Source organism: Erpetoichthys calabaricus, chromosome 2, assembly GCF_900747795.2.
Source record: "Erpetoichthys calabaricus chromosome 2, fErpCal1.3, whole genome shotgun sequence".
In the NCBI taxonomy this organism is placed as follows: Eukaryota; Metazoa; Chordata; class Cladistia; order Polypteriformes; family Polypteridae; genus Erpetoichthys; species Erpetoichthys calabaricus.
The window spans coordinates 182,144,891-182,162,040 of record NC_041395.2 but is presented as its reverse complement, the minus strand read 5'-3'; the positions used below and the strand labels follow the sequence as shown (position 1 = coordinate 182,162,040).

General features: G+C 36.5%; 1 protein-coding gene across 5 annotated transcripts in view; it reads left to right on the top strand.

Moving 5' to 3' along the window:
• LOC114642999 (ubiquitin-conjugating enzyme E2 Q1) overlaps positions 1–17,150 on the top strand; it is a 252,422-nt gene that overhangs the window by 152,736 nt on the left and 82,536 nt on the right. Inside the window, exons 9-10 of one of the 5 annotated variants that reach the window (XM_051923252.1) lie at positions 3,776–3,834; positions 11,050–11,098. The exons of 3 other annotated variants lie outside the window; for them this stretch is intronic. In XM_051923252.1, the coding sequence (XP_051779212.1) occupies positions 3,776–3,834; positions 11,050–11,098 (108 nt within the window). The remainder of the gene's footprint in view (positions 1–3,775; positions 3,835–11,049; positions 11,099–17,150) is intronic. One more of the 5 variants, XM_051923254.1, reaches the window with a different exon arrangement.

Below are 17,150 nucleotides of genomic sequence, written 5' to 3'. Positions count from 1 at the left end.
GATTTGTTTGCTCCTTTGAAGAGGAAGATATGTTTGCATTCTTTTAATTGTGAGACTGAACTGTCATCTCTGTCTTGTCATGGAGCACAGTTTAAACTTTTGAAAAAGAGACAAATGTTTGTTTGCAGTGTTTGAATAACGTTCCTGTCTCTCTACAACCTCCTGTGTTTTTGCGCAAATCTGTGACCCAAGCATGACAATATAAAAATAACCATATAAACATATGGTTTCTACTTCGCGGATTTTCTTATTTCGCGGGTGGCTCTGGAACGCAACCCCCACTATGGAGGAGGGATTACTGTATATATGTGTGTGTGTGTATATGTGTGTGTGTATGTAATATATATATATATATATATACACACACACACACACACATGTACTGTACACACAGTAACATCTATTCCAGGATACTTAAGTCAGTTAATAAAATGTTGGAAATAGACATATAATGGGAGGAATATGGAAAAGTACTGTAACAACCCCTTGAGGGTTATGGAGGAATGGAGTAGAACTGAAAAAAATTCAGACAATACTTCACACTCTTTTTTTCAACAACCCTCCATTTTAGGCTCTCATCTGCCATGTCTACTTCCATCACATTCATGTGCCCAGCTCTCCCTCACACTTCATCTATGCCAGTATGCTTAACCTCCTTAGCAATAGACCTGAGTATCACTCAGGCTGTAAAAACAGTGCTAAAAGAGTTAGTCCTGAGTGTCACTCTGGCAATGATATAGAAGAGTCTTGCGTAAGACCCATGGGTTATTTGGGCTGTAAAAGTGCCAACAATATTAGTGCCGAACGTTACTCGGACAATGGTGTATGCATGTCTTGCCTAAGCGTCATGCCCGAGTGTTACCTGGGCAACGGTGTAGAAACCTCTTCTCCTAGCCTCTTAATGGCCTCTCATAAGAAACTCCTCTCATCAGCAGTGATGATGAAGTGGATCTGTATTTATGCAGTGAATTTGAAATAGTCTGTGAATCCGAAAGTGACACTTGCATCAATCACACGATATATAAATATATAAATTTTATGTCACAGCTCCAGTAAATTTAAACCTCTGCTGCCAGAGTCATTACATGGACCAGCAACAGCGAGTACATAACACACATCCTACTTTTCCTTCACTGGATTGAATTTAAAATTCTTTTGTTAACCCACAAAGCTTTATATGGTCTTGCACCAAACTACACAAGTTACCTCCAGATTCTCAGGATAAGTTGTGTGTGTGTGTGTGTGTGTGTGTATCATATCACAAATTGTTATAATATGAATATTGAATTCAGTATTTTAAACTTTTTTTTCTCTGTTCTATTTATTGCTTTGTATATCTTGTATTTATCTGTTCCAGTGTTAAATATACCCTGCTGTTTTTTTTAATTTTTTTTTTTTTAAATTCAGTTTTATTCTTGGAATCTTAAATATAGCTGAATCAAAAAATTGTTTAAATGACACATTGATGTGAATGTCCGTGTACAAGGAAAAGTAATATCTACAGGAGTCTGTCTGCTCAAGAAGACACCAAGAAGAAATAATGGAGCCGAGTTTGTATGTCTGCTTTTATCCCTTCAGCACTAACTTTATAAGCATCATAAATTTACACAGGATGTTACAGACTCACATCAAATATACGTTTATTATATGATAAAAATAATAGCTCACTGCTCAAAGCGCTAAATGCAGTGACGAAACGAGATTCTAACCTATTAATTTACGATTCCTAAGTGGTAGCGCTTCCATTGTGCCACCTGAGTAGACCTGAGGCAAAAGAGCATTACCACTGTGACAACTGGTTGAAAATGAAACACACACGTATACGAACATCTTTTTCTTTGTACCGATTGATAGTTGGGCTTCAGCAACATGTCAACTGAGCAATTTCTTTTTCTTTGGTTTTATTCTTGAATAAAAGCATACTTGTTTTGTTACACCTTTTGTGAAAGTGTTTATTACTCTAGATGTTTGGGCTTCAGTCTTTACACATCCTGCACTTCACGTCAGCATTATGTCGTTATTACTATAACATATGGAAATATTTTCTGTCATAGTTACTATAACATATGAAAACAATTTCTGTTTTAGCTGTGTGTTCAACATTTCTTCCCTCACATTTCCTCTATCATTCCATATTTACACAGATCATTGTAGACCTGGAATAAACAAATGTATGTATTTCAAATCATGGTATTCCATTACCTATATAATTCCTTTCAAACATGTCACTAGATAAACACTTCAGCACAGACTTCAGCTTTATGGATTGCAGCAGGGTGATGCCTTCATCTGACTGAATGGGGGGTGTGTGTGTGTGGCTGTGTTGTGCTAATCCACACATTTGCAAAACAAAACTGGGCTATTAGTGCAGTGATAAGGTGCAACGGGCTTCTTGGTGTATGTCAGGAAAATTTAAGGAGGTTGGGAACAATGAAAAAAAACATGTAAGCTTCAGGGATTCTAATATTAAAGGATGTGCATGGTCATGGAATGCATTGTGGCCATATCATTCAGGTGATTATTTATTGGTATTAATGGACCCAAAGTGTGCCAAGAAAACATTCCCCTCACCATTGCACAATCACCACCAACTTTGACTGTTGACAGAAGGTAGGTTGGCTGCATGGATTGATGCTGTTTACAGCAAATTCTGACTCTACCGTAATCTGTGCGCCACAGCAGAAGTCAAAATTCATCAAACTAAGCTAGATTTTTTCCAGTCTTCCAGTATTGGTGAGCATGTGCTCACTGCAGCCTCAGCCTTCTGTTCTTGACTGACAGGAGTCGAATATGATGTTGTATACTGCTGTTGTAGACAATCAACCTCCAGGTTCAGGATGTTTTGCATTCTGAGGTCTTTTCTGTTCACCACAGTTGTAAGGTGTTACTATCTGAGTTATTGTAGCCTTTCTGTCAGTTTGAATTAGTCTGGTCATTCTCCTCTGGCTCTTATCATCAGATTGTTTCCATCCACATAACTGTCATACACTGGATGTTTTGTTTTTCACACTATTCTGAGTAAAGAGTTGTGTGTGCAAATCCCAGTAGATCAGTAGTTGCCACCATTTCACACCAGCCCATCTGGCACAATCATGATACAGTAAAGATCACTGAAATCACAATTTTCCCCATTGTAATGTTTGATATCAATATTAATTGAAGCTCCTGACCTGCATCTGCCTGATTTTTATATATTGTATTGAGGACATATTAGTTGGTTATACAAGTGCATGGATAATCAGCCATACATGTGTTCTTAATGATTTGTGCTGTGTGTATAATATGCCCAGATGAGGGAGCAAACTTCCATTCGTAATCTACATTTAATAAAGGTATAGTTGTGAAAAGTAAAACAGTGAGTCAAACAACGAGCCAAGTAATTAACTCATGACTTGTCTCATTTTACAAAATTTTACTTTCTCATTTACAAGTCTATATGTAATGTATTATTAGAAACTCTGTCTGACAGATGTGAAGTGAATAGGACTTATAAATGCAGTATAACTAGGCTAGTAAAATGTAAACATAAACTATGAATTCAGTGTTACCCAATTACAAATATTTTGATAATTTTCTTGGATTTTTTTTTTAAATTTTTGGGACGTTTGGTTAAAAAGTATATGTAGGTAGTTTGGGGAGGATACTCTTGTCTCAAAGTCATTGTATAGTTTCAGCAAAAGTGGCTTAAGTTAACTAATGTATCAGGTTGAACATTTCAGTTGTATAGCACCAAAAGAAATGCATTTCATTTTTTATTTTTTTTTATGTTCAACAGGATAATTTTCCCTTTGACCCACCATTTGTGAGAGTGGTGTCCCCGGTGCTATCTGGCGGGTGAGTTAAGTTGTATTATAAAATAAACGTGACAGTGAATGAGAGATTTGTGATTGACACTACTTCTTCTTTTGGCTGTTCCTATTAGGCACTAATTCTTTTTAATAAACCAAATAGTCTGAAAATTTCTTTCTGGACAGCCCTCCTTGAGCTAGATGAGTTTACAGCATGTAAGCTGCTTCTTAACCTTTCCCCATTTTCATGTGGGGTTCTCCATATTGGATCAGCCTCCTCTACTCTTGTCTCTTGCCTGCTTCCTCACCTGATACCCCATCCTCTCTTAGGCTTTTTCACACAATCCCTTCTACTTTCTCTTTGGTCATTCTCTTCTTATCCTTCTTGACACCTCCATGATTCTTCTCCCCACCTTGTTTACCTCTCTTCTCATTACATTGCCATAACTTTGGAACTTTTTTCTGTATTTCCTTTGAGATTTCCCCATCTTTAACTGTATCTCTGGTTCAAGCTTTGTTACTCCACACATCCATCCAGAATGTAATTTTTCTTTAGTTTGTAGAATTAGTAAAAATCTGTTACACCTTAAAGTAGTGAAAGGGAATTGCAAGTATAAGAATGATTCAGAATATGAAAACCCATGGATTAGCAACAGCATATGTGGGCAAAACTTGGTTGCAGTTTTTTCATTCCAAATGATTTCCTAAAAGATAGCATTTTTCTAAGTGCCAGTTGTTTCTTCACAAACATGGTATATATGCATTAGGCTTTTATTTTCTAATGGTGGCCCATGCCCCTTTCTTTTAATGTTTTGAAAATGCTAAAAAAAATTTATTTTTTGAAGACGGTAAAATTTTGTGAACCAGTGTGAATGACTATTCATTCCATTTATTTGTAAATATGAATTGGCATACAACAATGGAAGTATCACCAAGAAAAGTTAGTTTTAGACTTTATTACATTGAAAGTTTCTTCTTATTTAAGGAAAAGAAGCAAGAATTTAATCTTATGAAGATTATCTAAAATCTTAACATTACCTTGAAGTTTAACAAAATCACACTTCTGAGAAGTAAATACACAGTATTCATTACTTTTAATGGAATTTCACCATTTTTGTAGATTGTAGAGTAAAATTGTCCTAGGATGTCTGCATAAGGGTTTTGGTGTTTTTTTTTTCTTTAATTTGTCACTTTATTGATAATTAAACATCATTTTTGAATTTAGAGGTAAGGAGACACTAAATTTTTTTCTGAAGGCCTTGGAATGGAACTGATGCAGGGCATACATTTAAAAATAGGTTGACAGTATTGTCATTTCAATTTTTTTTTTCTTTATGGAATTTTCATCACTGATATGGGCAAGTCAGTCACACATAATTTTTTAATTAATGTATATCAGCCATTTATTTCAATTAAACTGATATGAGTACATTCAGTACATTTGTTTATTTTTGTATAGCTTGAGTGCAGGTGCAGAATGCTTTGACAAGTTCTCAGGTAGAATACAAGTATACATTTTACAATTCTTACAGAATTAATACAAAAATACAGATTGTTTTAAAAACCTAGGAAAATAAAATAGTTTAAAATTGATAAACCTAAATGGAAACGAACATCTATCCATTAATTCTTGAACTATGTTATGTTTTTTTTTCTTAGATACAATTTGCTAACTGCAACATGTGCGTTTCAGTATAACAGTCATGTTACTAGTAATGATAGCAAAGTATATTTTATTGTGATAAAGTAAATACACCTTTGGCCTCAGAAGTTGATGTTGACACCTTTAGTATAAATGACTTGTAGGTGTTTTTATATATATAATATAACTGCCGACATGTCTCTGACATCAAGTTAGTGGAAAATTAATCATTCTTCCATTTGTGTATTTCCTCTTTCAAATCCCCTAACTAAATATTTCAACAGGATTCAGGAATTCTTTCTTGGCCTTCCCTTGCTGAATTTTAGTGTGTTTCTGATCATTATCATGTTGAAATGTCCTTTTCTGGTTCACCTTCGTCTTTTGGAAAGATGGTCTCACATTGTCCTCAAACACACTTTGATATGATATAGTTTTCATAGTTGACTACAAACTGTTCAAGCCCTGAGGCAGCAAAGCAATCCCAAATCATATCATTTCCACCACACTTAATTGGTGTGAAGTTTTACTCCAAAAGTGCATTTTTTAGTTTGTGCTGAATAGGGATTACCAGAATTTTTTTTTATTTGATACCAATACCAGTGAAATTTCATGATACTTGATACGTATTTGATACCGTGGCAAAAACAGAAAAACGTTTCGCTTGCTTTTTAATTAAAGGTAATTCCATTATTCAAGCTCACGATATTGTGGCTTTTCCTGTAATAGAATATAAAATATATATAAATAACATTACCCATCCAGCCGTCCATTATCCAACCCACTATATCCTAACTACAGGGTCACTGGGGTCTGCTGGAGCCAGTCCCAGCCAACACAGGGCGCAAGGCAGGAAACAAACCCTGGGCAGGGCGCTAGCCCAACGCAGGGCACCCACACACCAAGCACACACTAGGGACAATTTAGAATCGCCAGTCCACCTAACCTGCATGTCTTTGGACTATGGGAGGAAACCGGAGCACCCGAAGGAAACCCACATAGACACGGGGAGAACATGCAAACTCCACGCAGGGATGACCCGGGAAGCGAACCCGGGTCTCCTAACTGCCAGGCAGCAGCGCCACTCTGCCACCCTAAATACCATTAGTAACAGGAAATTTAAAATAGTGTTATCAGTCAAGTTATTGACCAGATGTATTTAAAAAAATAGTATTGGCATTCATAAATGTCAAATTACAGTGCAAGACTTGAATTCAATGTGTTGATAAACATGAGAATTCTCCCGCTGTAACAAGTGTTAGGAATTTTTTCAAAGGGTGATTTCAGAATAGGATTTATAAAGAATAACCTCACCATGGACTACCTGATTTATTCTATCATGTGCACATTATTTTATTTACTGACATTTTCTTACTTCTATGTGGAAAAAAACACTACTAAAGATAATGTTAAAAATAAAAATTTAAACATTAAATTTGTACTGTTGAATCTGTGAATTCCAAATTAATGAAGTTATTTTCATTTAATCAAACTCTTAAAAGCTGCTTTTATAATATGGCGTTAAAAGTCTGGCATGTCAGATAATCTCTATTAGGTTTCTAACATTTGCTATTGTAAAATTTGTTTGCATCATTAGTGAATAAAACTTCTAAAAAGTAATACAGTCCTGATCAAAAGTTTAAGACCACTTGAAAAATGGCAAAAAATCATATTTTGCATGGTTGGATCTTAACAGGGTTCCAAGTAGAGCTTCAACATGCAACAAGAAGAAATGGGAGTGAGACAAAACTGTTTTTGAGCATTCAATTAATTGAAAATAACGATTAAATTGAAACAGGCTGTTTTACAACTGATCAAAATTTTAGGACCACATGCCTTTAAAAGGCCAAATCTGTGGAAAGATGTGGATTCATTGTCATTTTCTGTCAGGTAGTCACACGTTCTGATGGCAAAGGCAAAAAAAACTCTCCCTTTTTGAACGTGGTCGGGTTGTTGAACTGCATAAGTAGGGTCTCATCAGAGTTTTATTCTCTGATGAGAAAAAATTTAACCTTGATGGTCCTGATGGTTTCCAACGTTACTGGCATGACAAGCAGATCCCACCTGAGATGTTTTCTACGCGCCACAGTGGAAGGGGGCACCATAATGGTCTGGGGTGCTTTTTCCTTCAGTGGAACAATGGAGCTTCAGGAAGTGCAGGGGCGTCAAACAGCCACTGGCTATGTCCAGATGTTGCAGAGAGCATTCCTCATGACTGAGCGCCCTCGTCTGTGTGGTAACGACTGGGTTTTTCAACAGGACAACGCTACAGTACACAATGCCCGCAGGACAAGGGACTTCTTCCAGGAGAATAACATCACTCTTTTGGCCCATCCTGCTTGTTCCCCTGATCTAAATCCAATTGAGAACCTTTGGGGATGGATGGCAAGGGAAGTTTACAAAAATGGACAACAGTTCCAGACAGTTGATGCCCTTCACCACTTGGAGAAATGTTCCCATTCACCTCATGGAAACGCTTGCATCAAGCATGCCGCAACGAATTTTTGAAGTGATCAACAATAACGGTGGAGCTACTCAGTACTGAGTTCATGTTTGGAAGTTTGATTTCTGTTTTGGGGGGGTTTACGGGTTTTTTTGGAGGTGTGGTCTTAAACTTTTGATCAGCTGTAAAACAGCCTGTTTCAGTTTAATCGTTGTTTTCATTAAATTGCATGCTCAACAAATGTTTAGTCTCACTCCCATTTCTTCTTGTTGCATGTTGAAGCTCTACTTGGAACCTTGTTAAGATCCAACCATGCAAAATATGATTTTTTGCCATTTTTCAAGTGGTCTTAAACTTTTGATCAGGACTGCATTTAATGGACGAGTCAAGTTGATTCAGATTTCAAATGTCACAAACTCCTGATGCTTTTATGTTTGTTCAAACTTAAAGGCTGCTTGTGTGAAATCATACTTGTCAGTTTTACATGAATCTGTTGTTCTGTTTTTAGAGCATCTTACTTTATTATTGCTTAACCTGTGCACAGATCCAGAATTCGAAAAATTACTAAGCTGGCCTTGCTTGTATTCTATTAGTTGTAACTAAGAGACTGCATTACATTTACTAGACCTGCTTTCATTACTTTCGTCAAATTAGGAGTTGTACTATTGAACATTAGTTTGCCTTCAGAAACCAAATGATTAATAAAAATGTACCGTTTATATATACTGTTTTGCCTACTGTAAATTGTGTGTCTGCAGTGTGCTTCTTTTAACACAGTGTGTGTCATACTACTAATATTAACAAATGGAGCAGCTCATTTAATCTCTAGTTTAGACAAGAAAATAGTTACTTAGTTGAAACTTGCTTCAGTTTTACTTGTGTGACCCCAACACAGCTTAGAAAGTACATGAATGCTGAGACCCGTATGCAATTAATGCATAGCCTTTGCTCATTTATTTGGGCACTATAGGACATGGTATTAAAAAGCAATTCATCTTGCCATCTACAAGCTAAACAATTGAAACTTCCATCTTATCAGTGATGACATGTACTCTCAAAGCACACACAAACCTGTTTCTGGCCACAACCGATTCCAGCAAATTGCAGATTCTGGCAATTGTGTGCTGAAATTTTCATTTCTAGACGTGACTCCATTTTTCTTTTTGAGATGTATTAATGCGGTGATATAAAACGATGAAGCCATTTTATGTGTAGTTTTTACTCGTGCTTTTATCAATTATTTTTGTGCCTTCCAAAGCAATAAGTCAACTTGAAGTTGGTCATCAATGCAGCACACTTTCACTTTGGCACCAATACTGTGAAAAGTTAGTACTGTTAAGTGTTTTGCATTTTAGTATTGGTACTGAAAATTCAGTTCTTGTAACATCCATAGTGTTGAATGTGTTACTGTGGCCAGACAGCTCGATCCCTGATTCATCTACCCAGAATTGATCAAAAAGGCCTCCTCTTAACCTGAATGTTCAATGAAAAATTTTAGTCTTGCTGTAATATTCTTTTTGGACTCTTTCTCATTCTCTTTTCTCATTATAGATGCAAAGAGTTCTTTTAGTATGAAACAGTCAGCAGTTCGACTGAATTTGCTGGGATAGCCAGTCTGGGACAAATTGCAATCATTTGAAGTCTATACCATTTGTAGATTTTCCTTGCAGTGGAATAATTGATTTCAAACAGTTTCAATAGCAAAGAGAACACAAGACCACCAATATCTGTGGTTTAAATAGGAAAGGTTCCACCTTCATGCTCCCTTAGGATGTTTTAATCACTGCACCTAATCTGGACAACCCAGTTCTATTTTTATGGATTTAAAGTGGTGATAAATCTAAGGGTGTACTTTTCCTTTTCCATATGACAAATCTGCGTGTTTATAAATGTAGATTATAAGGCTAAATTCACCCTGTCAATTTTATGTATCATTTGTTCAAGTATGTATATCACTTTTAATCTTTTGACCTTTTCAACATATTCAGCGATTTCCATGGGGCTTGCTTACTTTTTTAACACAACTTTATATATACTCACCAATACATTTTAGAACACCCCCCACTTTTCCATTTTTTTTTATTTAAATACAAGCAGTTCAAGTCCATTGATTAACCTGAAATGGTACAAAGGAAAGCAGCAGCTAGTCATATTAAAAGCAAAAAAGTTCAGGTTACTGAAAAGGTAACTCAATATCTGAGATATACAAAAAAGACATTTTCAGAGATCAAGTAAAGGGTTAAGGACTTGCAGCAGTTCAACTGTAAAGATTAATGCAGACATTTCTAACTGGTCTTCCTACTTACAAACTCGTTGCCTATACAACAGTGTAAACGGTGTACACAAGTGTAAAACAGTATATGAAAAACCGTGTATAATAATAGTGTATAAAAAAACTCATTGCCTATAAAAAAACAGAGTCGGAACAAACTGTGCTGAGCTATACCCTCTGAAGCATTATTTGAATATTATAGCATTGTATATTGCTATCGTGATGGCAAGGAAAGGAGGTTAATGCAGGAAGACAGACAGATCATTATAAACCTTAAAATAGTAGGTCTTTCCTTTAGAGAAGTTGCAACAAAGCCAAGTTGTCAGAGTGCAGTATCCTGTACCACGCAAACGATCTTGGAAACTGACTGAAGCAGGTCTAGTAGGCCCAAAGCCACAACAGAATCCAAAGACCTGTTTATGAGAGTCAACAGCTTACATGGTAGGTGTCTCAAAGAACAGTGTTTGAATTAAATAAATGTCAAATATTTTTCAGGCTGAGCTAGACATATTCCCAAATGACAGAGGAAGCTAAGAAAGAAAATGTGTTTTTTTAAAATGATGTGTTTAGCATTTGTAATACTGGACTTTTGAGCAAACTTTTAAGTAAAATCTAGGGTGCTATTTTCAGAGGGGTTTAGCTAGAACTGTTGCCATTAAAATGTGTCAAGAATAAAACACTCACTTTTCTATGATAGCCCATCTTTATATCTTAAAACTACTCTTCTTCCATAAACAGCTGTTAGTACAACAACGGCTCAGATATGTTCATCAGGGTAAACTGGGGAGGCAAGCATTTAAACCTCAGTGTATTGTAAACAGTAAAAAAACAAAACACATGTAAAATGACTTGTATTTCATGGGGAAAACATTTTCTATACTGAAATAATTTTTGTTTTTATTGCCAGGTATGTTCTTGGAGGTGGGGCAATTTGTATGGAGCTTCTAACAAAGCAGGTAAGAAATGTTACACACTCTTAAATGTAATAAATTGATTTTAATTCCTAGGACTATCTGCACAGTTTTGTGGGCAAGAAATTCTTAATGGTACATTGGGAAATTTATTTCTCATTTGATTTTCATGTGTGCCTGGGCAGACAAAGACAACTAATAAAATATACTGTTTTTGTTAAGACTGTGTCATTTGATTAATTTGGACAATACTGGTCCATTAAATATAGTTTCTTTTAAATGTTTTGCTTATATATTTTTTAGGGCTGGAGCAGTGCCTATTCTATAGAGTCCATAATCATGCAAATAAATGCCACGCTGGTGAAGGGCAAAGCCAGAGTACAGTTTGGAGGCTAACAAGGTAAATCAAATTCTGGTTAGTTTTATCTTGGTTTCTTGTTTATTTTTCAGAAGTACTGATAAATTGGCAAATCATTTTAACCTTAAAGCATTTACCTTAGTTACTTGTAATAGTGCTGGGCAGTTAATCGAAATTAATCAAAACCAACATTCAGAACCTCTTAATCAGCATTATCTTACCCCTGTCTGATACAGTAATCCCTCCTACATCGCGGGGTTGCGTTCCAGAGCCACCGCGAAATAAGAAAATCCGGCGAAGTAGAAACCATATGTTTATATGGTTATTTTATATTGTCATGCTTGGGTCACAGATTTGCGCAGAAAAACAGGAGGTTGTAGAGAGACAGGAACGTTAATCAAACACTGCAAACAAACATTTGTCTCTTTTTCAAAAGTTTAACTGCTCCATGACAGACAGAGATGACAGTTCAGCGATCAAGGGTAATACCACCAATCTGTTTCAACACTTGGGAGTATAATCATGTTATTGAATAGGAACAGTGCATGACTCAAAAAAGAGCGAGGGGACAAACATTCAGCTACAAGTTCCTCCATAGTGTCAATAACAAAAGCACGTACAAATGCTACGCAACATGAAAAGGATTCGAGAAGATGGAAAGAAAAAACTGATGCCATTTCCTACTACATCGTGAAGGATGTGTCTTCCATACTTAAAGTGGAGCACAGTAGGTTTAAACACTTTATCAAAATCCTTGACAGAAGATACTTTGTGCCATCGTGTAAATATTTTTTTTATTAAACTGCAGTTCTCAACATGTACAAAACATGCTCGATTAAAAGGTAGCCGCTGAACTGAATTCTGTTCAGCGCTATGCAGAAACATCTGATCTTTGGTCAAGTAGGATAATGGAGCCATACTTGAGCGTTACTTTGCACTACGTTGATGATAAATGGAAACTGCATAACAGATGCCTCAAGATAGCATATTTTCCAGTTGATCATGCACCAGAGATGATTGCACATGGCCAAAGAAACGTTTTCTCTGCGTGGGACCGCATGGAAAACAACCTCATGGCCACTATGACAGATAGTGCCACAAATGTTATCAAAGCTGCAGAGCTTAATGGATGGACATGGCAGCAATGTTTTAGACAGAGGCTGAACCTGGCAATTGGTAAGTACACATCATCTTAACAGATGTACGGTACAATAATCAGTAATCTAAATGGGGGAAATCTTGGTAGTGACTAGCGGGCTATATTCTTCCTGTGTTTGTATATCATAAATGATAATGTCTACATGTTTTATATGCCTTTCTTTTTAAATTCGTTTTTTCCGTGCTGCTGCTGTTAACCACTTTATGTCTTTAAATATTCTAATAAATAAAATTTAAAAGCAACAAGAAAAAACAAAAACAGAATAATTGTTCATTAATTATAATTCCAGTTAAATGTTCAGGTATTCGTGATATTGATTTGCGGTCACATCACCCAGCCCTAACTTGTAATTATGTATGCGGCTGCTCTTAACGGAGCATTGCTGTTAAAGGATTGTACACAAGAACAACAACTTATATAATATATATATATATATATAGAAGGACATATGCACTTTAATTTAACGATAACCCCCCCCCCCCCCTTTTTGATCATACGGACTTAGTCACCTCCACCAACCCAGCCCCCCCCGAATGTGCTGCTATATATTGCCTTTGATTCTTGTAAGTCTAAGCATTATCCTCTGATGAAGACCCCTGATAGGGGTTGAAAGCTCAGGAATAAAACTATTTTATGATACGTGATTCGTTTTTTCTCCTTTGTGGATCTCCAACTGCAAATATGAAACCGTATCACAGACCTTCTCTTCCATTCATATATATATATATATATATATAAAAATATATATATAAAAATGCAAAGTGAGCGAACAAAAGAAAAATCTACATCAAATCAGTATTTGGTGTTACTACCTTTTGCCTTCAAACCAGCATCAATTCTTATAGGTACACTTGCCACAAAGTCAGGGATTTAGTAGGATTATAGTCAGGTGTATGATCAACCAATTATACACAAACAGGTGCTAATGATCATCAATGTCACACGTAGGTTGAAACACAGTCATTAACTGAAACAGAAACAGCTGTGTAGGAGGCTTAAAACTGGGAAGAGGAACAGCCAAACTCTGCTACAATGGTGAGGTTGTGGAAGACAGTTTCATGTCATGGCAAGACTGAGCACAGCAACAAGACACAAGGTAGTTATACTGCATCAGCATGGTCTCTCCCTGACAAAGATTTGAAAGCAGACTGGGGTTTCAAGATGTGCTATTCAAGCTCTTTGAAGAAGCACAAAGAAACGGGCAACATTGAGGACCGTAGATGCAGTGGTCGGCCAAGGAAACTTAGTGCAGCAGATGAAAGACACATCAAGCTTATTACCCTTCAAAATTGGAAGATGTCCAGCAGTGCCATCAGCTCAGAACTGGCAGAAACCAGTAGGACCCAGGTACACCCATGTACTGTCCGGAGAAGTCTCGCCAGAAGTGGTCTTCATGGAAGAGTTGCAGCCAAAAAGCCATACCAATGACGTGGAAACAAGGCCAAGCGGATCAAGTATGCACGAAAACATAGGAACTGGGGTGCAGAAAAAATGGCAGCAGGTGCTCTGGACTGATGAGTCAAATTTGAAATATTTGGCTGTAGCAGAAGGCAGTTTGTTCATCGAAGGGCTGGAGAGCGGTACAATAATGAGTGTCTGCAGGCAACGGTGAAACATGGTTGAGGTTCCTTGAATGTTTGGGGCTGCATTTCTGTAAATGGAGTTGGAGATTTGGTCAGGATTAACAGTGTTCTCAATGCTGAGAAATACAGTCAGATACTTATCCATCATGCAATACCATCAGGGAGGCGTATGATTGGCCCCAAATTTATTCTGCAGCAGGACAATGACCCCAAACATACAGCCAAAGTCATTAAGAACTATCTTCAGCATAAAGAAGAACAAGAAGTCCTGGAAGTGATGGTATGGCTCCCACAGAGCCCTGATCTCAACATCTTCAAGTGTGTCTGGGATTACATGAAGAGACAGAAGGATGTGAGGAAGCCTACATCCACAGAAGATCTGTGGTTAGTTCTCCAAGATGTTTGGAACAACCTACCAGCCGAGTTCCTTCAAAAACTGTGTGCAAGTGTACCTAGAAGAATTGATACTGTTTTGAAGGCAAAGGGTGGTCACACCAAATATTGATTTGATTTAGATTTCTCTTTTGTTCATTCACTGCATTTTGTTGATTGATGAAAATAAATGATTAACACTTCCATTTTTGAAAGCATTCTTTGTTTACAGCATTTTTTCACACCTGCCTAAAACTTTTGTACAGTACTGATGTATAGAGTACATTTTCATACAAATGTCATAGCTGAAAGTGCTTTACAAGATGAAGAAAGAAAAAGTTTATATGAAACAGAAACAAGGTTAGGCAATACTAAGTAACAAAGAGTATAGTAAGGTCAGATGGCCTAGAGAACAGTAGAAAACAAAACAAACTCCAGATGGCCTGGAGGAAAAAAAACAATCAGCAGGGGTTCTAAAACCAAGAGACCTCCCCGCCCCCACTGGACATTTGACCTAACATAAATTATCTAAATCAGTCCTCATGGTTTTTAGGCTTCACGTGAAAGAATTTGATGATGGTCATGTGGACACTTGGGGCACTACCTTCAATTCATTAATGTAGGGACTGCATGTTACCTTGATCAGATAGTGGTGGCATAGATCACCACCACAGAAAAACCTGAAAAAGAACAGCAGAGAATAGTAGGGATTGTGGTGTCTTGATGAATATAATTCAATGCACATATAGTTTAAGAGGGATTCATTACAGGACAAGTGAGATTGTTTAAGGCATTGTAAACCATTAGCAGTATTTTAAAGTCCATTCTGAATGGTATTAATAGGTAACCAATGTTAAAGGCATCAAAACTGGAGAGACGTGCTCAGGTTTTCTTTTCCTAGTTAAAATTCTGACCGCTGCATTCTGCACTTGTTACAACCGATTGATGTCTTTCTTGGGCATTTCTGAAAGGAGTGCGTTGCAGTAATCTAGTCAACTAAAAATAAAAACATGAACTAATTTTTCAACATCTTGCAAAGTTATTCGGGATCTTACTTTAACAATATTCCTTAAGTGGAAAAATGCTCTCCTAGTAATTTGATTAATATTTGATTTAAAATTTAGGTCACAGTCAATAATTACCCCTAAATTATTTACCTCCATCTAGATTTTTAAGCCTAATTGTTTTGTGTTTATTTCTATTCCCTCATTATATCCATTTTTGCCAACAACTAGAATTTCTGTTTTCTCCTTATTTAGTTTGAGAAAATTATTACTCATCCATTCCGAAGCACAAGACAGACAGTCAGTGAACCAAAATTGTCGGAGTCATTAAGCGCTATTGATAAATACAGTTGTGTGTCATCAGCATAGCTGTGATAGATCACATTATGTCTTGAGATAATCTGACCTAATTGAAGCAGGTAGATCGAAAATAGCAGTTGACCAGGGATAGATCCTTGTGGAACTCCATATAGAATATCATGTGTCTTCAAAGTATAATTACCATAACTGACAAGAGAATTTTCTACCTGTTAAGACTCAGACTAATTTAAGGCATTGTCAGAGAGGCCCTCTCAGATAAATGGCCTATGTCCGCATTAACCTGCAAGTCATTTACTACTGTAACCAGTGCAGTTGCTGTATTGTAATTTGTTCTGAAACTTCTCAAAAATAGCATGTTTATTCAAGTGATCATTTAGCTGTGTAATGACTGCCTTTTCTAGAATTTTACTTAAAGGCAGGTTAGAAATAGGTCTAAAATTGTCAAAAACAGAGGGGTCAAGGTTATTTTAAATGAGCAGGGGTTTGTTTAGCAGCAACATTCTTGAGACAGACAGGGAAGACCCCATATCTAATGATGTGTTTACTATGTCAAGCACACTATCAATTGGCACATTGGATACTACTTTGAAAAAGCTTGTTGGTTATGAGTCATGACGCAGGTGAAGGGTTTCAGTTGAGAAAATTATTGAAATAATTTAATTCACTTAAAATGGAGTGCTGGGATTTAATAGGATCAGCTTTGGGGGGGATGTACTATATTATTTCTAATATCATTCATTTTGTGTTTTTTTTTTTTTTTTTTAATGTAACAAAAGCCTCAAGTTTAATTGAGTTTTTTTGGAGGCATCCCATTGACTGACTTTTAGCAAATATTCAATAGTAGAGAATAAAAGTCTTAGATTATGCCAGCATTATTTATAATTTTAGAGAAGTAGCACCGCCTCTCAAGATGGATTATGTTTTTATATTCCATTATTTTAGCCTTCAGTATTTCATAGTGAACTATACCAGCATTATTTATAATTTTAGAGAAGTAGCACCGCCTCTCAAGATGGAGTATGTTTTTATATTCCATTATTTTAGCCTTCAGTATTTCATAGTGAACTATCAATTTAGTTTCTCTCCATTTACGCTCAAGCTCACCGGCATATTTCCTTAAAATCAGACACTCTTTGGGTCTTCCATGGTATGATATGTTGGAGGATTTCAGGATCGACTATGTCAGCAGCAGCTCACTTTAGCATTAAAATTTTACACCTTACTATTTACATTACCGCTATTGTAGTAAGCACTTCAGGTGTACTGGTTGTTTAGATTGTTAGCAAACTTTGAAACTGCA